At 36.3% G+C, this 22849-nt stretch overlaps 1 protein-coding gene across 1 annotated transcript; it reads right to left on the reverse strand.

Annotated features, from left to right (window-relative positions):
• Positions 1 to 75: 75 nt before the first annotated feature.
• On the reverse strand, positions 76 to 20958 carry LOC117304061 (A disintegrin and metalloproteinase with thrombospondin motifs 3-like). Its single transcript, XM_033788548.1, has 23 exons — positions 20810 to 20958; positions 18188 to 18236; positions 16769 to 17184; positions 16362 to 16515; positions 15302 to 15504; positions 14980 to 15063; positions 14512 to 14659; positions 13984 to 14089; positions 13323 to 13466; positions 11465 to 11597; positions 7012 to 7125; positions 6569 to 6708; positions 6354 to 6417; positions 5890 to 6001; positions 5624 to 5757; positions 5196 to 5316; positions 4711 to 4791; positions 4314 to 4468; positions 3613 to 3826; positions 2792 to 2927; positions 1318 to 1987; positions 834 to 975; positions 76 to 659 (listed from the first exon to the last, which is right to left on the reverse strand). Exons 1-23 carry the CDS (start codon positions 20897 to 20899, stop codon positions 436 to 438), a joined length of 3834 nt encoding a protein of 1277 aa, XP_033644439.1. The 5' UTR covers positions 20900 to 20958; the 3' UTR covers positions 76 to 435.
• Between the last annotated feature and the right edge of the window lie 1891 nt (positions 20959 to 22849).

Genomic DNA, 22849 nt, shown 5'->3' on the forward strand with positions numbered 1-22849 from the left:
TTTTATTTTGTTTTCTGTAACGTAAGTGTCCAATGGCTTTAAACAGTTTGAAGAAAATATTAGTAGAAAGCTTCCCTGAAAATATTACTTGCTGGGGTGCTGTAGTTTTTGAGAAATGAGTAAAACAATGTCAGGAAAACAATTTTTGTCTCGGTGACCACGAGTCAAAAAGTTAATGTAAATCTGTGGACATTGTGTTTGGTGTTTAAAAAGTACCCATCCTTAAAATTGCAATGAAATTAAGTACCATGAAAAAGAAAACCATTTGGATTGCTCAGCACAAAGGACTCATTTGCATAAGGTGGGCCATTTCAATCATACTCTGCTGGTTAGTTTAACTCGATTTACAAATAAAGATGTTCAAACTAAATTGGTCTTCGTATGCTAAAAAATAAGAATAAAGATAATGGAGGAAAACTTTGTTTTGCATGTCATCTACAGTTGTCTCCTTCCAGATCGTCCACGGCCTTTCTTCTTTTTCTTCTTCTTCTTTTTCTTTTCCTGAGGGTTTACTTCTACAGTGGTTTCTTTCTCTTGTTGATTTTGTTCTTGCTCTTCACAAGTTGTACAGCAAACATCACTATAGTTAGGCAAATTGCAGTACGTGCGGAATGAATCAGGGTTACAGATAACACTCTGCAGAGGAGTACACACATTTTCTACAAGTTTGGGGGAAAACAATATCAATCAAATTTAAGTTAATGAGGGTTTAAAACAACCACATGTGATCTAGATCAATCCAAGTATAACAGGTTTGATTTTACATTTACAACAATAAAACATTCACAGTTTGAAGTATTTAGGGCTTGTGAACTGTAGCAATGTATTCCTACCTTCTACAGGGCACTCTCCAAGATTGCAGGGACTTGTGTCCATTGGTCGATCTTCAAAACAATTAAATTCTTCCGGATTATCTGTAGGGGCTCCACACATAACTGTACGACTCATGAACCCATCTCCGCAAGTGACGGTACACTGCAAGAAATGGAGTAAAACTCTTTCAAGAAGCTTCAACCCAAAATAACAAAACTTTGGGAAGTGACACTGGTTTTTTAATTATTAAGATTTTATACTCAAATAGTAAGCCACAAGGGCCAGTTTCCCTTGTCTTTTATTATTTGGTATTTTAAATAAGAAACCACACCCCCCGAAGGTGAACCCTGGCTGCTTCCCTGACTACATGCAGGCCCAGTATGTTTATCCAGCTGGAGGTTCTTGGTTCAAATCCTGCTCTAAGTCAATTTGTCTCCGTTCAACCCTTATTAAACAAGATTTAATACTGTGATGTAGTTAAACAATAAACAGTCTGGTACTTACACTAGACCAATCCCCAATACTCCAGAATGCTGGACAAAGTTCCTGGTTGCAATTCTGACGAGTCGCTGGCTTCTCCTCAATACACCTCTCAGCTGCAGTAGATGACACCTTTCTACCATTTTTTTTTATACAGCGTACCCCTCGTGATTGGACACCATTAGAACCACAGGTATGAGAGCACGGGTTCCATTCATCTACTTGCCACTTAAAGACAGGTTTCTTCTTTCCTCCTCCTGATGGTTTAAAGGGTTTCTTTGTCACTGTAGGAGTGGTTGGTGGTCGAGTTGTTCTTATAGTTGTCGTTGGTGGAACTGTGGTTGTCATTTTGGTGGTAGTCTGCATTGTTGTTGGAGGCTGAGTTGTAGTGGGAGGCTGGGTTGTAGTTTTCTGGGTTGTAGTGGGAGGCTGGGTTGAAGTTTGCTGGGTTGTGGTGGGAGGCTGGGTTGTAGTTTGCTGGGTTGTTGTTGGAGGCTTTGTTGTAGTTTGCTGGGTTGTTGTTGGAGGCTTTGTTGTAGTTTGCTGGGTTGTGGTGGTACGCTGTGTTGTAGTGGTACGCTGTGTTGTAGTTTGCTGGGTTGTTGTAGTTGCAGGCAGAGTAGTTGTGATAAGCTTAGATGTGGCAGGTTGTGGCATTTGGGTTGTAACTAAAGGGGCTGTTTCTGGTTCAATTCTTCACAAATGGGGAAAGCAAACAAAGTCTGATTTTAAACAAATTTTGTGTTTTTCTGTTTTCCAGAGGGAGAAAAAATAGAGTACCTAGACAAACACACTATGAGAGAACCAAAGTTACATAAAATATGATTGACCATAGCTTTGAATCTAATAGGGTCAGAAAAGCAAATGTGGGGTGCTTTATGCACTACCCATGTTATCCATAAATATAACATTATATTAATTGTGATGCTTTAAGAGGCATAACTGGATTGATAAGGCACATATTATTATTATTAAAGACCTCATACTCAAACATTTAAAAGGTAGCAACCTCTTATTGAATTTAGAGGCTTCCAGAGTAAACATTGTACAGGCTTTAATTGGCTTTGGGGGACTTTTTATAACATCTTAATGATGTTCTAATGGCAAAAAAATTTGGAAATCAAATTACATTAGGAACATTAATGCGTAATACACAATTGACCACAAGGAAAATGAGAGGCTTCTAGCTTACATAGTTTCATGACAGGATTGTTGATTGCAAGGTTTCTTGGATGCCTTAGGGTTGTAGCTGCCTTGTCCACAAAAGGTTTTCTTCACTTACATTAGGAACATTAATGCGTAATACACAATTGACCACAAGGAAAATGAGAGGCTTCTAGCTTACATAGTTTCATGACAGGATTGTTGATTGCAAGGTTTCTTGGATGCCTTAGGGTTGTAGCTGCCCTGTCCACAAAAGGTTTTCTTCACTTACATTAGGAACATTAATGCGTAATACACAATTGACCACAAGGAAAATGAGAGGCTTCTAGCTTACATAGTTTCATCACAGGATTGTTGATTGCAAGGTTTCTTGGATGCCTTAGGGTTGTAGCTGCCCTGTCCACAAAAGGTTTTCTTCACTCTTGAGTCATCACTGTTCTTAATACACTGGAAGCTATGGAAAGAGAAACCTACACAAAAAGAAAACCCAAAGTAAAAGGATTAATCTCAATCATTCTGATTTGATTGAAACTTCTTTTGAACAATATTGTCTGTTTTTGTATCTTCACATCTGGTTATTAGTTACAGCCTCTTATATGGAATGACAGCAACATCCACAGTTTTCCTAAAAGGCATCCAAGACAGCGTGCAGCATGCTGTATTGTCCTGCAGAAGCCCAAGATCTGATGAGCACATCACACCGCTCCTTCAATTCCTTCACTGTCTTCCCATTACCAAGGGAATCAAATTCAAAGTCTTTCTTTTGCTTGTTTTAAAAGTCAGAAAATAGTCTCGCTCCTACTTATCTTCAGAACCTTATTTCAAACAAATCCCGCAGTTCTTGCAATCTACGTTAATCTTCATGTGATAGAGCATTCACAGTCAGAGCTAAAACTTTATAGAACAATCTCCCTCTTCACATCCGTCAGATATCGCTTCTTGAATGCTTCAAAGCCATGGTACAAACTCATTTAATTTGATGCCAAGTCTATTATTCAATTTGTGTTTATTCGTAGATGCTCTTGTACAGCACTTTGAAACTTTTGTAAAAGATGCTTTATAAAGTATTGTTATTATCAAAATTAAACACTTATTTTCACACATCATCCTTCCACGACTCTTTCCCACTATAAACACTCACAAATATTCCCTTACCTCCACCACAAGTTTGAGTACACCGAGTCCATCCCATATCCTGCCAAATAAACTCCACTTCTAGTATAGGAACATGAGGGGGATCTGTAACAACAGCAGGCGCTGATAAAATATGTACAGAGGCCGTTTGTTCTGTATTAGTAGAATCAGCAGTTTTCTCTATATAGTAGCTATAGGTTATGTTGATAGGTTTGCTGTTCTTTTTCCAGAAAACCTAAAAAGGGATAATAATTATAATAATAATAACATGCATTTATAAAAGCGCTTAATGCAGGGTGTCTAAGCGCTGAAACATACAGTAATTAGTAAGACAATAAAGTGTACGGCAACAATTTTAAGAGGGATGAACTAGCTGAACTGAACAAGCTGATGATTCACATTTTAAAAATTGTAAAAACTGCTGTCAGGAAACTTGAGTCATAATTATGTGCTTTTAAGGTGGAGGGTTATTATTCATCACAAAACTTAAAAACTTTAAAGGAAATGCAAACTAAATGTTGTACCCATAAAGAAACATAACCAAAAGGGAAACTGACCAGGTAAATTTTTAAATGATTTTTTGGGGTTAAATAAAGAAAAATTAACTCGAGCAGGATTCGAACGAAAGACCTCTGGATTAACTTTCCGGTGCTCTACCTGAGCTATCTAGAAACATGGCAGAATTTACACAAATTACAATCTGTAAAAGAAGTTTTATTTACCAACAAATCCAGATCTGCTTGAAGTGGCCCAACAGTAAAGAGTCTATCCTCATCAGGGGCATAAACAAATCTAGCTCTGCCTTCAATAAAAGAATGTGGTCCAGACTGGGTGCTACGAGCATTCAGTATGTAAGACTTGTCGGCTTTTCTTAATGCTGAACAAAAAATCAATACAAAAAACAACTATCACATCCAGGTTGAAGACTTATTTTTGAGGAATATTAATTTATACATCAAGCATAAAATAACCAATGAATCCAATTAAGTTGTGATTCACACAATCTGTGTAAGAGTCCAGTAACCTCCTTGCAAGTCCACAAAGTGTTTTACTTGCAAACATGAGCAAACTTTACTACAGTTATAGAAAACCTTCAAACCAAAATAGTTTAAAACTCACCAATAAAGCTATCCGTGTGTGTGTTTTCCCTGACGTCGACATAGCGTGACCCAGCAGGTAATGCATCAATCTGTTGATACTCTACAAGCAAGCAAGATAATATAAAGAGAACGTTACGGTACCTTGATTCTGGCCATCAATAATACACAGAATAAAGCTACACCCTCAATGACAAATATAGTAAGAAAGTATTGGGACCCAACTTTGGGGAAACAAAAATGTTAGATCAGTTTGGAATATGATTTCATTTATTTTTCCCCTGAGGTTTTTTACAAATAATTATTTTGTTCAAAAATAAAGATGTAGCTATAAAGTTTTCAACCTTTATTGACTTCTACTTTTTCCACACTGATCAAGTTTCCTTGGTAAAGCGTTATCTTCGGAGTTCTATTAGGGTTTTTTATGAATCAAATATCAAGAAAATTTGATAATACACTTTGATAAAAAAAAGGGTGGCTTTCAAACAATATTATAGCTTCTCTTACTTTTCTTTGGCTCACTGTAAAAATGTTTCTGAATGAAGTTACACTGGCTACTATCTCCTTCACATATTCCACATCTGTCTTCGACTTTGCTTGAATCAACAACTTTGTCACATCCTAGTTTCTGTGATTGATAGATAAGAACATTATTTCACATTTTACTGATAGTTGCATATACCATAGCTTGAAAGGAAAGTAAAAGAAATGTTGTTTTTATATTAAATAACTTGTCCTTTATTTAATATTCTAAAGAGACACTCATTCAAATGACAAGTTCAAGGTTTAAAAAAAAATGATTACCCTCTCTCAAACACTAATTCACTTAGCATTTTGGACCACACACATTTCAGTCTCAAATTGAGCACAACTTATTTCATGTGTTATGCTCTCACTTGAAGTTTGGAGGGTTTGATCAAGTAATAGCTTCTTACCACACATTGGCCTTGTACACAGATACTGTGATGGTCATCATATGAACAAGGTGTTCCATCCGTCACATTGTAGTCCGTCACAACAACATCTTCTGTCTTACTGGAGATGCATGTTAATCGACACTGTAATGTTTCTATGGCAACAAAGTAAACGGAAAACAAGTAGTCTGTTTAATAAAACATATTTTAAAAATTCCACACAGCAGTAAGATTATTTTTATAAGTTCAATTTTAACTTGGGGATTACTCCTATAACAGTGACTTACTATTTCTATTCTCAAATGGGAGCCATGAGTGAATTGTTGATCTGTGAGTAAAGCTGGCTAGATTGTCTTCACACTGCTTAGCTCTTCTGTCTTCCAAATCACCAACACATTTCTAAAATAAATATCATGCAAATGATAAACAAAATAATAATCAAATCAGAATAAAAATGGACTTCACAGAAATTCCATTTTGAATAAATTTGTAGGTGTATAGTTCTTTTGCTGTGTATATTTTGAGAAGATTTTAGAACTTCAGGAACTTCCCGTCTCTCATGAGCTGTGCTGAGCCTGATCCAAATCTATGACATGGTCTAGATCAGTAGAGCGTTTGACTTTGATTTGTCATAATCCCCTCTTCTGCCTTGTGCTTCACGTTCTTACAGCCTTTTATTAAGGTCTCTACCAGCCTCGCCTATAAAAACACTTTCCTTTAGACAATAGCTTAATTGAGATTGAACATTTACCTTGGTATTACACAGACGGTATTCATAAGATTCTCCTTTGCAGTCTTTTCCTCCATGAGAGGGCCTACAAAGATAAACAAAATATTTTGAATAGATCTCAGACATTCCAAAGTTCATTATTAACCCCAAAAATGGCGTGGACATTTCTTAATCTGTAGTTAATTAAATACAGACCAAGAAACATGTATCAAAATGTTAGAGAATTAAATACTCACGCTGGGTTATCACATTTCCTAATTCTGACTTCAACACCAACATCACATGGGTAGGAGCAATCACTCCATTGGGACCATTTACTCCACTCCCCATTCTGTCGGCCCATGTCTCTATAAACACAGATTCCTTGAATGCACCACTAAACACAAACATAGAAACTGGTTACTCACACTTTATGGTTTCAAATACACATAATATAACTGCATCTATTTTTGGAAGTGTGTTTATTGCCACAATTGAACCATGTGAGGCACCACAACCAACATCCCTTTTTAACATAACAAAAATTATATCAACATCTTATACTCCTTTGAGGCATTGTTGGTACTACACAATACCTACAAAAACTATTGAAGGAGCTGATAACAGGTGCAGCACCTATCAACATCCACCCGCTAACCCCCATTTAAGTCTTTGCTAATTAAAGAACAAGCATTCTTACCTTGTCGCTACCACAAGCAGACCCATCCAGTGCTGGTCCCTTCTTGGTACGACAGTACTGGGGATCCCAGGGATCAATACACCATAATTGATGACAAGATTTAGATTCCTCTGGCTGCAAACAAAGTTAGTGAACACAGATTGAGCAATGAGTTCGACAATGAGTTCGTCAGTTTGACAATAACATCATCTCTCTTATCAATAAAATAGGAAGTTGTGTACCATAAAAACAGATGAATAAAAGCCCTTTTATACTTGTATTCATTGAGATGATGGTTGTGATCACAGCGTTGGTCAATATGATTTGAATTTGGATTCAGGCACAATCTTCTGCCAAACAGAGAAACGCTTCATTGGTTCTGTTCAATTTAAAATACATAATTATACTCAACAACAGCTATGAATGTTACCACAAAACTTCCAGTAATATAAAAACCTGGAAATGTACTCTTCTTAAAGAAAAAAATCACCAATGGTTAAAAAACACAAAATAATAATGGAAAACAAAACCAAAGTGAACTTTAAGCACAAAATGATCTATAGGCGTAGTACACTATAGTAAACATTGTTGGTTTGACTGACTGATGCACATTTACAAGAGGTTTCTGTTAGACCAATTTAGTTACACTTTAGCCTAGGTAGACCTTGCTGTTCAAAGGTCAGGAACCGATGAATTTAACACATTATGAAAAATCTGGAAAATAATTTGCAGTTGAAAACCTCTTCAAAGAAATTCACAGCCCTGAAATTTACTTGAAAAGGTTCATCCCTGTTTCCCAGGTTGTAGTCGTTTTGGAATTTGTTTAACACTTTTTTTTTTTTTTTGGGGGGGGGGGTTATGGAAGAAGTGGGACATAGTTTCAGTTATTTTTCTGGAGAGAGTATGTTGATTGATATGTGAACCCCAACAAACTGCAATTCCCACAACGTATTAGTATGTATGTGATAACGAAATTACATAGGAGAGCCAAAGTGTGACTCTGGCTATTTATAAACCCCACAGTTTTTGCCACTGATTATCAATTAAGGTTATTTATCAAATAAAAAATGCTTTTGCCAGTGAAAGAGCTGTCACTCTCTAAAATGAAGTTACATAAACTAAAAAAAAAAACTGTAAAATTCTACACTAGCTCAGGTCAAGCCCCATCAGAGTAAAACTACTTCAATTCATGCACAGAAACATACATTGAGACTACCATTTTCAAAGGAAATATATAGGCGAAAAGAAAGATTATGTTATTACATTGCAAAATGGGAAAAACTTCTCTCATTTGAAGTTGCAGTTTGAATGCAGATTAGGTTGCGAAATACAATACAAAATTGTGGAACTAAAAACTTGAACATATAAAAACAGAAATAAACATCAATATTTCCCAGGCTCCAATGTCTAAAGCTGCTAAGCGATGAAATTTTGCTCAGCACGTACCATAAATAGGTTAGCAATATTTTACTTTAGAAGCCATACATATTTTAATAAAATATTTCATGCAGGGAATCATGCGATGAAATTAAAATCATAACGTGTTGAGAGAAATGCAAAGCTGTAATGAAATAATCTGTTGTGAGATTAACATGCACCATACATAATGTGCAAGCCTGATTTGTCTGATAATGCGCTGTGAGAACAAAGACCCTGTAAAAAGGACTCTATTAGGACATCCTTAAACAAGATGATCATGAGCAGGTAATTAAGAACCACTTGAGGCCCTTTCATGTCAGTGCAAACTTATGACAATGTTCTTGTGTAGATTTCTGCTTGAGGAAAATCTTTTCACTTAGCAACTCAGTGAGATTGGGCCCACATATAACGGACCTTACTTTTCTCAAAAGAGGGCATTTGGAAGGGTCTACATTGGTGTCATCAGCCAGACTGGTTAAGAATTGTGTGACCCTGCAAAAAAGCCTCAGCACTTGCCGGTGGGCTCGCTGTCAGGTGAAAAATATCAGCTTTATTGAATAAGTTTGTTATCTTTTGAATAGCAGTTTGAAGTGACACAGTGATTGAGAAGAGTGTTTATGGTATATCAAAACAAATAAACAAGCTACATGATCATGCAAGTAAGCAAGTAAGCATGCATCTCCTAAAACCAACCCTTAATGCAACCCCACCCTGACAACAAAATAAATAAATAAATGAAAAACAATTCAAACAAACTAAAAAAAGTATTATAATAATAATTGACAAAATTTTTACAAAAGTGTGGAAGAGAGAAATTAACATTAAAGTGTATAAGGCAAAAAGCATTTAGTTTGACATAGATTCAGTTATAGCAACTGAATGACAAGGTCTATTTTAGATTTTAGTTTGTCTTCATCGCCTTTTTGTTTATTGTAAGAGCGCAAACTTTTGGTTTTTGTTTAAAAAGGGTAGGAGTTTACTGTCACAACAATTTAAGCAACTTTGAATACAGTGGGGACTGGTTGACTAGTCTTGACTGAAGTCACCTTTGACATAACCTATGTCACTTTTGACGTGAATTATCACCCTTGATGACCAGCCTTCATAAATCATCACTATCGGGATAAACATACGTTACCGTGGTTATACACTCAACTGCTTACAAGTTATTTCACACAAGGGGATGAGGAGAGTCCACACTTACAAGTTTTAACTAGCTTGTTTTATTGAAAGGGAATTTATTGTGTTTAAAAAGCTTCATATATCATCAATAGTGACAACTAGAAAAAGAACATAAAAACTAATAAATTCACTAATTGGACTTGTGAAACATGTTGATTGCTTGATTTTAAATTCACTCATTTTTTTGAACTAATTAAGTACACACTAATGAAGCTCACTCCAAAGTCCCAGTGGAATAACACAATGACAAGGGGAAGTAATTCCTCGCCCCGCCTATAAACCCCAATGAATGACCGTGCTGGGTGCCAAATATCAAAGCAAAGATGGTTAGAAACAAAATATTTAGATAACAAGTTCCCTGTAACACTGCATTAGTTTTTCCTATTTCCTTTAAAGCAATAAACAACACCTGTCAATGACAGGTACAGGTTGGTATAAACAATGATGATGACATTTATCGGTATCACGATGAGGGGACATTTATTGGTATCACGATGAGGGGACATTTATTGGTATCACGATGAGGGGACATTTATTGGTATCACGATGAGGGGACATTTATCGGTATCACGATGAGGGGACATTTATTGGCAGAAACCAAAGCATACTTTATATTATTTGTCCACCTGTTAAAAACAAACAAGTGAAAACATATTTATGTGCTCAACATGTGTTAAATGTTGGTAATCCTGATGGTAGGAATGTTTCATGATACAAATTTCTTTCAGCCTTTGAGAAAGACTCTGCTAGGGTTGAAACTTCAGGCTATTGTTTTTATTTATACCATATGGGTCTTTGATTGGTAAGCTGTTTGCAACAGAAAATTCTATTTTCTCACAATCCAATATTAGAAGAGTGGAATTGTGTAAGCTTGAAAATTTAAAAAGCTCAGGGAGACATGATTTGCCATAGGTCAACAGTGCCCCAAAACAAATCAACACTTAATGTTGAATTGCTTGTTGGTGAAATGAACTGTCACATCATTATTATTTTTTTTCTTATTCTCAAACTTAAACAAAAATGTGCGGGGAATAAATGGGTCCCAATTTTCTAATACTATTGCACACTATGGAAACATCTTCTATAAGATTTTGTCAAATTAAACTTCCTTTAAAAAAAAACTTAAAAAAAAACATAGTATAATAATTTGTGGGGGTCAACTCTGACTACAAAGAAGAAAAGTGGAGCAAGGGTTTCCAGACCTTGTTACAGAATTCCAAAATGAAATGTTAGTATCAATGACATCATTAAATTACCAATTACTAGAATACCAGGAACGATGATCAAAATAACAAAAACTTGAGTCATACCGTTTATTCGAAACAGCTGGACCTTTTCAAGGAAAACTCTCATGCACCCACAAAAGTCCTTATTTCGAGGATATTTTAACATTAACTGATTTCATTCCTTTCTTGTAACGCACAGTGTCTCTGAATAATACCCTCATACTTTGGGAATGTATTAACAACAATGTTTTACAAGCTCTGCAGTCTTGTTCATTTTGGTTCATAGTTTTAATAAGGTGTTTAAGCATGTCCTGGTCAGAGGCAAACAAAAAAACAGCAGGAAAAAAAAACAATAACAAGAAAACTTTGTTTTTGTTTTTAGATTAAACAAATAAATCACAGCCACTCACAAACATTATTTTATCTGAAGAGTAACAGACAAAACATGTCAACTCAAATTTTGAAATGAGCTAGTTCCATTAAAATCTGATCGACTGAAATAATTAAAATACACTTATTTTCCATAAAAAAAATATATAGACTGAGAGGAATAATCCTGGATATGCAAAATTTCCAATTATGGCAGAGTGGTTTCAATATTTGCAGTCAGGAAAGAAGAGGGGAAAAGAGGAAATAAGAATACTTACAGTTCCACAAAGTTCAAATTCTTCACCAAAGTCAAATTTACACTGATCATTCATATCGTACCATTCCCCTGGATATCCATCTAACTCTGGAAGGCCACTTTCAAATGGAGAATCCTCTAAACAGGTGTAAGCTCTGAAGGAAAATGGATCAACAGTTTATTATTGCATCAAGAAATCAGTGGTTTCAAGCTAGTCTTCTAAATCTGAACAAAGTTAATTCTTCAAGATAAAAGAAATATATTCATTTGATGTTTATGACTGACATCATTTAATACACTCAAAAGTTTCCAGCACTGTGTCATTAACTTTTCTGAATCAACATTTCATCTAAAAGAAAAAAAAACACCAAAGGCGGAACATTCTTGAAAGTAATTGTTAATGATGTTCATGTCTTTATTGGAGAATGTGGGAGCTTACTAACACAGACTCTCAGATTGCTTCTGTATAACACAAGAGTCGCACTGCAATGGTTCTCCGACCATCTTGCTAATAGACACCAGTTTACTTCTATAAAGGGTTGCTATTCTGTTCGCTTAAATATTAAGCATGGTGTTCCTCAGGGCTCAATCCTTGGGCCGCTCCTATTTCTTCTGTACATTAATGATCTCTATTGCTCATCCAACCTTCTTTCTTTCACATTGTTTGCAGATGATACAACTATTTTCTACTCTAATCGTCAACTTTCCTCCTTATTTAACACTCTCAACACTGAATTATGTCAGGTCTCTCTTTGGTTTAAGGCAAACAAACTTTCCATAAACCATGCCAAAACAAATTTCATCTTCTTCTTTAAGTCTCATCGCTCTGTAGACATCAATTTACCTCCAGTGATCATTGACGATATTGCAATAACCAGAGTTTCTTCAACTAAATTTCTTGGGGTCATTATCGACCAAAAACTATCTTGGTCTGAGCATATCTCTTCTGTCAATAAAGTCGTCTGTCGTAATTCTGGCGTTATCTCCAAGATACGTCATTTCCTGCCTGCCTCTTCGCTTGTTCTTCTTTACAATACCCTTATATCTTTCCTTACCTAAATTACTGTAACATTGTCTGGGCATGTGTGAATACTACCAGATTGCGCTCTGTGGCTATTTCTCAAAAAAGGCTATTCGCATCTGTACTTACTCTTCTTACAGAGAACATTCAGCACCTTTTTTCGCACAATTGCACACTCTCACTGTCGCTGATATTAATAAGCTCCATACTGGGATATTTATGTTTAAATTTAATAATAATCTTCTTCCCGACGTCATCTCTTCCTTCTTCACGTCTGTTAAGCAAACTCACAGCTACTCCACTAGATCCTGCACTAATCTTTATGTTCCATTCACTCGCACCACTTACTCTATGAACACAATCCGCTTCTTTGGTCCTCGTGTGTGGAATGCCATAGATGAACGCATTAGATCTAAGCGGTGCGTGAGTCTTTTTAAGTCTGCTTTCAAACGTGACATTATCTCCCATTATGTATCCTAGTTTCCCATCCTATGTAATTGAACCACATCCATCTCTTCAATACTTGTCTTATTTATTTTCAGCTTAAACTGTTCTGCCATCTTGTCACTTCTATTACAAATTTGTTGTGTTATGTATTATCTGTATGTCTGTCTGTCTGTCTGTCTGTCTGTCTGTCTGTCTGTCTGTCTGTTTGGTTGTCTTGTTTTCTGGTCTGTCTGGCTGTTTTTTTACAAGCTTATATGCTTACCAAAACGGCCCTGTACTCTATTTATTTATTCATGTTTACTCTTACTTAAAGAAATGTTTTGCTTTACTCCGTAATACATATAACTGTTGTTATTCTTTTATGAGAGTATGGAAATAAATGTATCCTTGAATTGAATTGAACTGAACTCACCTAAGGTATCGAAGAAGTTCTGCATTACTGCATTCTGACCAGAAATGATTATTGTAAGTTGAAATGACGACAGGTGCCATAATGGAGCCAAGATAGGGATCCTCTGTACAAGTATTTCCAGATCCATCGTGCTCCATACCAAATCTACAAACATAAAATGCCATGACACAAATGTAATGTAAAGGGTTTCTACATACATAATAGTAACTGCATTGTTATTTCCATGTGTTTCAAATACTTCATATGAAGGGCATTGTCAATATGTTCTTATTTCCTCAGTGGCCTTGGAGCGAGTCCTGTTCCAGTGTCAATAGGCCCTTACAGGTTCAAGCTGCATATATGGTGCATATTATTCAGTAAGGTGGTAGTATATCTTACCCCTTAAATGGATAGACATTATTCACACTGAAAATAACTACAATTTAAAAACCATGCCCATTTTTCAATATGTAAGCCATTGATCTAGACACTACCAACACACAAAACGGTGTTGTTTATTTGTGTAAGTAATGGTAACAAATAAAAATGGAATAATAACAAAGAGAGCTTGTTATATAAATTTCTTTTGACCCATTTTTTTTGTCAACAATACTAAAATATTGAAATAATGAGAGCTTGAGTTCCTTTAAGACAATTGTCCCTGATACTAGTGATGACTTACACATGTCCAGCTTCGTGTGCGACCACAAAGGACGACAGTAGACCCTCGTCTCTAGCAAGGGCACAGCTTCTTCTCATATCACACATTCCAGTCACTGGAGCATAACCTACAAGTATTAAATATTGATATTTCAAAACTTTCTAGCTTCATAATTCTGATAATTGGTAAGTAAAGATGAGGGGGCTAAAAACCTGCAGTAGTTTAGGAAGGGCTTAAGAGCACAACTAAGGTCTGGGACCAATACAAAACAAAACTTAATGATTTCTTGAAATAGTAAAATTTTTATCAATTGTTTATTTTCTTTTAGTACTTAGTTATTTGCTTTTTCCCCCTTGTGCTTTCTTGATTTCTTATAACTTTTCAGATCTCTGCAATTTAATAAGGACTATAATGAGTGGGGTTCAAGTCTTTCTTCAAGCAGAGCTTAAGGTATTTTCTGTGAACTCCCAACAGGCAACCAGTATCTAGCAATGTTACAGAGACCATGACAATGTTTGAGATGAGAGAAAGAAAGAAAGACGTTCTTACCTGCTGGTCCGAAATCTAATCTGGTAATAAATGCAGCTAAATCATGGTGGTTTGCAGAGTTTTCATCTCGAACAGTCTGTGTTGATGACCAACGGCAGATATGAGCTAAACTTGCCTGTGCTTGACGCTCTACAACCATGCTGGCAGACTGAAATAAACAAACAACAGATGGAGAATTATTGGTTGATCAAGACTGGTTTTTTGTACATCCAGAATGTACAAAACAAGGGTAACAAAGAATGCCTTTTGGGGTCTTTCAAAACATTTTCTACATCGAAAAACAAAAATTTGAATCGATTTGATAAAAGTATGAAATGGTTCAATGAAAAAGTGGCCAATTAACCAGGAACTACTTATGATGCAAAATGCCTGCAATACTTTTAGTAGTCAAAATGAAAATAACTTCTCTTGTATCTAATAAATGTTATCATTTCTCTCAAAACACAAAGTCTTAAAAAGTTAACAAACCTGTTCATAGCTTAGAAGGATGATCCTTGATGCAGCAAATTGGATATCAGCTGACATGGAGTCATGATGGTAAGCCATATTGACCTGAATGATGAAAACCATAGTGGGATGGTTTAATGTTGACTACAGGTCAAACAAATCAAATGTTGATTTCAGCTAGTTTAGCAACTGATAGACTGATTCAAATTTATCTATTTTTACTTTGTTTCCTTTTGGGATTGATGTCCTTTTCTATAAGTTGTTGTTAACTGTCAGATAAATTCAATTAATTTTTATATAACCTTAATATTGGCAATTGTGATTTATTTATGGCAATACGTACAATAGTCAACATGGTAAGAAGATAGGTTGGCACATAGTCTATCCCATGAAAACTTGTCATAGAGTAGTCAGCAGTAAGAAGTGTCTCAACAAAGTGTTTCTGTCCTGGATCTCCAGCCCGTCGTCTCTCACGTTCTGAACTTGAGAAGGGTTCCTCTTGGGATATATTCCTCTCTGGGGTGTCATGGTGCAGGTCAAAGGTCACTAAAACAAAATTTGATAACCATATTTAGAGCCTCACAGTATACTGGCCTTGATCTCCACTCTAGGTAACACAATTAGTAGTCAAAGTCAAGTATAGGGCGAGCCAAGCTTCATTGTATACCAGTGATATCTCATGTTGAACACATTAAAAGGAAACTGCTTGCTCTCGACCATCTGAGCCTAAATTCATGATTAGTAATCATTGTCAAGTATTCGCAAGCCAAGCTTCATTGGTTACCAGCGGTATCTCATCATGTTAATAAACACATTTAAAGGAAACTGCTTGCTCTCAACCACCTGATCCTAAATTCATTATTAGTAGTCATAGTCAAGTATTGGGCGAGCCAAGCTTCATTGGTTACCAGTGATATTTCATCTTGAACACATTTAAAGGAACCTGCTTGCCCTCTCTGAGCCCAATTTCATAAAGTTGTTGAACAAAAATACTGTTTGACAGATTTCTTTGCTCAGCTAAAAATTACTGGGGCACCAGTCACAATAATGTAAACTTAGCACAATTTTGGCTGGTTACCCATTCTGTTAAGCAATACTCTTCTGTGCTTAGCATTAAAGGCTGACATGGGCCAAGCAAACACTGCCTGATGAACCTGCAGTAAGCAGGTGGTTATCTCCTAATCAGGACTACTTGGGATTAATCAGACCAAGGGATTGGATTCACAAACAATTCACAACCCTCTGAGCTTTACCATCAAACAAATCAATTTAACAATTCATCAACACAGAAGAGATCTATAGTTGTGGACACTGTATAGAATGTAGTGTTACAACTAATCAACCAATCTTCAGCATGAACAGATCTAGAATGTCTGAATTGATTAGAAAAATGATCGTCTTACAATCTGCCATGAGCTTTGTTGACTCTAGGGTGAAGTCTTTGGTTCTGTACATGATGTGAAGATGACCCTCAGAGATATTGGCCCCAGATTGACCAATAGTAGACACCAATGGTTCAATGATAAATTCTTCATCACCAGTTTTTATGAAACCGCTCTGTAAAATTAAGGAAAAAATGTAGTGTTGATTATATACTAATTAAAGCGATTACAAAAGTCAGGATTATAGCACTTTTTTGTGAAAAGAAAAAAGTTGAGGTTAGTTATTAAGCCACTCAAAACTATTAATAGGTTTGAATAAAGAAACTTTGGATCGGACAAAACAATTGTGCCAATGCCAAATCAATCCTTTGTTTCTAATAGAGGTCACAAAGAAAGAAAAAAGAGAACAGGTAAATAAATGCACTTACCAATCCATCACAATTGCTAATAGCAACTGAAGATCGTGGACTGTTATCTACACCACCAGAATAGAAGCAAAGTGTATTCGGTCTATAAACTTTCTTGGTACCATCTTCTTTATGCAACTCAACCTTCATCTTAGGTGTTACAATAAATCGATTCCTGGTAACATTTAAGCGGATCTCAACACCAAATGCATCCACTCTGAAGTGATGTTTGAGCCCTTGGCTGTCATCTTCAGGAGCACTTCGTTGGTAGCGTGATCTCCCATCTCTGTTTAGAAGAGTGTCTCTTTTAGCACGCTCATAAACATCTTTTTCCTCTTCTTTTGAAGTTGACAGGTCATGACTTAAGAACTGCCCATCTGGGGTTGATCTGTATGGCTGGACTACTTCATAATGTGAAAGTTTTGACAGAAGATGATCTGTGTAATAGAAAGCAATATATACTTGAAAATGTTTGTTTTTGTGCAAAAACATGAGTACTGGGAGCACTTTTTATTCAGACTCTGAGTATTTCTGTCAGGTTTTTTTCTTTCTAACTAGCCCAATTAAATCTTTTGGCCTCTATTTTTGCATAAATAAATTTGTATACATTAAATTAAAATATTTAAAATGAACAATTATTGAACCAACCAATAGGCCTAGTACACTTATTTGGCACTAGATAAATCTGTAATGAGGGTCTGAAACCCTTTAAAGAATCTTGAATGTTCAAAAGGGTGCACTGCTTAACGATAAAGAATTAAATGTTTTTTTCCCAAATTCTTTATATATTATTTATCTTCTAACAGTTACCTCAGCTTATACATTATTGTCCACTAGACTATAGATGGTTTAGCATCATACAACTTAGTGGCACAAACGTCAATAAGTAATCCCAGTTAGCTCAAAAGCTTGTTTCTCCATGGTTTCTCCTACAGTGCATGTTCTAGCATTAGATTGCTATAATGCACAGTTGCAAACATTTCAGTTGTTGGAGAGGATATGAGCCACTATTTCTTATGCACAAACTTTTGAAAGTTCTTTTTCTGAAACTGTTTAATAAAGTAAAGTGGCTATTAAGAGCTTGATGTTGTTGGGATACTTATTTCAAGGCCATTATTTGTGTACCTCAACACCTCCTTTAAGATGTAGGGCTTTACATTGCAGATTGAAATCCTTTCTCATTGTTCACTTTCCATACAAAGAGATCTACTTACAACAACAATACAAGTTAACTACTGGTTGATTAACTGTTAAACAAGTGTGAAAAGTCAGTACAGGTTTTCATCCTCTTGCAAAGACTTGGTTGAAATCATTGCTTGGTTTTCAGTTTTGATGTTGGTATTTAACTTTAAGAAGTTTAGCAATCTAAACTTTTAAGAGTTTCAAGGACACAATTACTACACAAGGTTTGGTTATGAAAACTTATCGAATTATACTTACAGTGTTTTTTCTGCAGTGGTAAATTGTTTGGAATACTGGCTCCCGAAACCTGAAAAGAAATAATAATTGATGTCGTTAAAAGCTTTATTTACAACAATTCTGGAATACTTTTCTGGAACACTTTTCAGGAAAGTTTAATGTAACTTGTAAGACTAAATGAAACACTTGTTTAAAGTTGGTAGCAAATCTTTGAAGATCAATAATAGTACCTCTTTTTTTGTAAAATAAAAAATATTAAAGTTATTCTCAAGATAAAACAAATTATTTAACATTATTTTCTGATTAGGATGCCTTATTCAAGGACATCGTTTACTTGGCAACGACTCTCCATAAAGTTACAGGAATTAAGGTAAGCTTGGGTGATATCGATTTATTTTATTCATGATATATCGCCGACAATATATCGCGATATTCGATATAATCGCGATTAATGAAATTTGACATCATCAGTCTTAAAACTCCAAGTGAAAGTTGTAGAAGAGACAGTCCTAGCATAAGAGAGGTGTTCTAATGACCTATTCTTCTGGTTTTACTCCAAACCTATGGGGTACAAGATGTCTCAGCTAGCAAATACATCGCGATATTTAATCGATATATCGATATATTGCGATTACCGCGATATATCGATATTTCGATTAAAACTAAATCCATCCGATATCGAAATCGTGTCCAAATTAATATCGCGATATTCGATAATATCGTGATATCGCCCAAGCTTAACAGGAATTCCACTCAATCAGTGACGAAAGCAATGTCACTTTCTAAGAAACCTGGCATAACCATAAGCTTTGAAAGTCAACATAATGACAAGTCAACAACAAATCAAACCTCCTCATTTCAAACTCACGGTGGCTAGACAACTTCCTGAGAATGACGAACATCTATCAAAAATTCCTCGAACAAGTTGTAACACAATACAACTTTAATTGAACTATTTGTTAAATTGATAATTTTTTTCTTGGCAAAGATTACCAGAGAAATTACTGAATTGACAAAACAAGTCACTGATAGAGACAACTGCCTGGCATTGATCAAGGAAAATACTTGTTATAAATAATCTGGATGAACAATGATGAAATCCACCAAATCAATGTTGCACTATCGATCTTTAATTCTCATAGTCATATTACCACAAGGAGTTAGAACATTGACATGACTTCATCATGTTCTTACTTGTAGGTGCAGGACACCAATTCCCAGTAAATTGAATCATTTGAAAGCTAGGCACTTGAAGAAAGGTCAGTGACTGATCTTTGTTGACTATCTTATCCTTGAAATTAAAGACCAAAGGATAGAGGTCCTTCAAAACACATTCCATGATTAATGAAGTGAACATATCCAGGAAATCACAAGTTTTCCTAATCTGTGACATGCTTATCATGCTTTACTAAGAACATAGTAAATTTGATAGTCTTGGAAAAAATGTTCAGCTTGCAGACATTTCACATAAATGCAAGCCACAACAACATTATTCATAAACTTACATGACTCAATTCCTACAGTTTCCTAAGGTATTACACCGTTTGTATAAGCATCGATCCATCTTCATGAAATCAAATGAAAACCAGAATAGAGAACTGACAACACTATTTCCAGTGTAACTGTATACAACTGACTACCATAATATGACAGGAATTAACTTTTCTTTCAATACATTTCTTATCTTGTAAACTCTGTGGAAATAAAGACTTTGACAACTTAAAAAAAAAAGCAAATTACTTTTGGGAAAATTCCTAACCTTGCATGGCCCCATGGTACAAGTGGTAATCATTCAATCTAATCCGAAACACATGGATCTTAGCAGGGAACCTTGCAAGTACAACTTATCTTAGCAGGGAACCTTGCAAGTACAACTTTTCCAATTAATTTTGTGTAATGTTTAAAAACCAAACCAGGGCTATGAGGTACGAGTTCCGATGACAATGCAATAGAGATGTGAACAAACCTCCTTAAGGAATGACAAATCAAGAGTTAATTAGGCCTATAAGACTTAGAGAGTTATGATGATAAGGCTGATGCTTCACTAACTTTACTACGATCCCTAATATATAGTTTCCCAAAACAGGCTGATACTTGTTTTAAGAGAACGGTTTACTTATTACGATGTGCTACTTCTGTGTGCCATCATGTCTAAAAGAAATTCACCAACACACAACTTCTATAAAACTTTCACTGGTTTTGCCCATTCCTCCAGACTCGCATACATACAACCATAAAGTCCTTGCTCCATGATACAACTATAGAGCTAGGTCCAGCACCTCAATGAAATACTCTCCTCAACAGGGGATTTTCACATGCAAGATAGGCCACCTCTTTGGATCTGCCTCCAACCGTCTACCTCCATGCTCCAACCAAGATTAAACAACATTGGATACGTCCTTGAATTGTACTGTCCTTGATTCATTGACCAATCAATTAAAAATGACAGAACTACAGTAAACCAACGTACAGCGAATCCAAAACAATAGTGTGACTCCAAACTAAACAAACGAGTATGCCTATACTGCATTCTTACCCATGGGTCCAGCACAGTAGGTAAATCCACGACGACTCTTCTGAGCTCACTGACAACAGGTCCCAAAAGTGGTAATAAGTTACAAACACAGCTAGTTTATTACTCACCCTTAAAGTATCAGCAGTGAGGTGTAAAACAATGCCAACTATTGACAACAGTTGCAGTTGGCTCCACGTAGAAAATACCCTCAATACCATACTGCTAAGAATCCTGTACTTTCTCCAATAACTTTCTCCCTTGTGCTGCAACAATCTAATCTCAATTCTGCTGACTGGTATAATAGCTTGTGCTGCTGTGTGTATGACGTAGCTCGAAGGTTAAAATGACGTCTCCTGGGGTTATGGTTTATGACACGACTGCATTGACCAATCAGCAGAGCCAACCATTCTGTCAAGTTAGTTAAGTCAGTTGGTGACGGTGACCCTTTGACTAGCTTGACAGACACAGTTGCTACTCACCCCCCCCCCCCCCGCCCAACTTCCCGCCTGTGTGAAATGAGTTTGAGGGTGAGCATGTTCGAAAAACTCCTAAAATTGTACAACTGAAATCGTCTAAAATTAGTTTTGTGTATAATATAACATTATTTGGATATTTATGTTAATAATGAATATCCAGAATTTCCCCTTAGTTACGCCATTTATTATTCGCAAAAGGTCAACGAACGTTTTGAGAGTAGAGCCTAAATGAATCAAGAGCCTTACTCACGTTTTATACAAAGTAGTCGCATTTGATCCTTCTTTTTGCCAACACAATAAGCCCACTTTAAACGCCATTTGACTTCTTGCGAACGTATAATGTTCTTTCTGAAGAGGCCGACTTATTGTGAAGATGCCCCCTTAGATCTAAAGATACAATACCCAGAGATTATCAGTTTCCGGTTGGATAAGGGTTTGTAAAGTTTCGAGTATCGTGATTGTGTAGAAAGAAGATCCACGCTTTGTAATTCAGCTCATACAAAATGCAGCTCTGGCATAAAAGAAACCCTGGGTTTTACAGCGAGTGTTACTGCCCCTGTCGCATGCAATTATGTCCTCTATGCAATGCTATCCGGAGGACACTACTGCATATGCAATAATATCCGCCGTAGCAATAATGTCCGCCGGACGGTTTTGCATACGCAATCGTGTCCGCTCGGACGCTGCTGCATAATGCAATTGTGTCCGCCCGGACACATTTGCATATGCAGTTGTGTCCACCGGACGGTTCTTGCACAGCCCCGGACACGATTGCATATGCAAAAGTGTCCGGAGCGGACAGTATTGCATGGCGGCACAATTGCATCTGACACCCCTCTGCGGTCTCTAGACCAACACTCACCAGTAATTTAAAGCAAAATTTACTTAATTTTCCTCATAAAGACCCGCCATTGAGAACGGATTTACTGTCACAGAATTGTGTTTTAAAATTTAACCATTGTCAGTTAATAACATTTTAATTTTATTTTCTTCTTCTCAATTTAAATTAGTTGCTTTATTGAAAACTTGAGCCTACACAATCAACGCGATTATAATGGCAAGGCCAAGGGATCCTCTTTATGATCCATCAGCATTTTGATCCATCAGCAATTTAGATTAGACTTATGTAGTTTTAGTTCAAAACCGGATTGAAGGTGGACAGAATCGTTGCAAGATGTCTAGAAAAGGCAAGTGACTACTTGCTGCTTGGAAATAGCGCCCTCTACGTAACTTTAAAACAATGGTTTTGCTACAAGATTGCAACGCGATCACTGCGCCGGATGGTGGGTGAATTAGTGAAACCCTTCGGAGAAAAACTACTACCCACTTTGGCAAGCGAAGTGGGCAGACGTAAACTTTCTCACCCAGCCAGTGCAGCTGGGTAAATAGGACTACTCACCCACTCACATGTTTAACATAATTAGGCCAACTTTCTGACGAAAGACTTCTGAGAAGTATTTCTGTAATTTGTGGCTTTTAGGAAACTCTTGAAACAAAACACCACATTATTTATAGTGTGCGTGTTACCGCGAGGAAATAAGGGCACTTAAATCAATCCAAACTAAGGAAATAATACTCTCCCATTTGCAATCGTGGTTAATGCGTCAGGATGGGCTGGAGGGGAAACTATAGACCACGCAATGTCCCCATGTCTATTTTCTTTACTATTTTACTGAGGTTATAGTATAACCA

The sequence above is a fragment of the Asterias rubens genome, chromosome 20 (assembly GCF_902459465.1).
Source record: "Asterias rubens chromosome 20, eAstRub1.3, whole genome shotgun sequence".
Lineage (NCBI taxonomy): Eukaryota > Metazoa > Echinodermata > Asteroidea > Forcipulatida > Asteriidae > Asterias > Asterias rubens.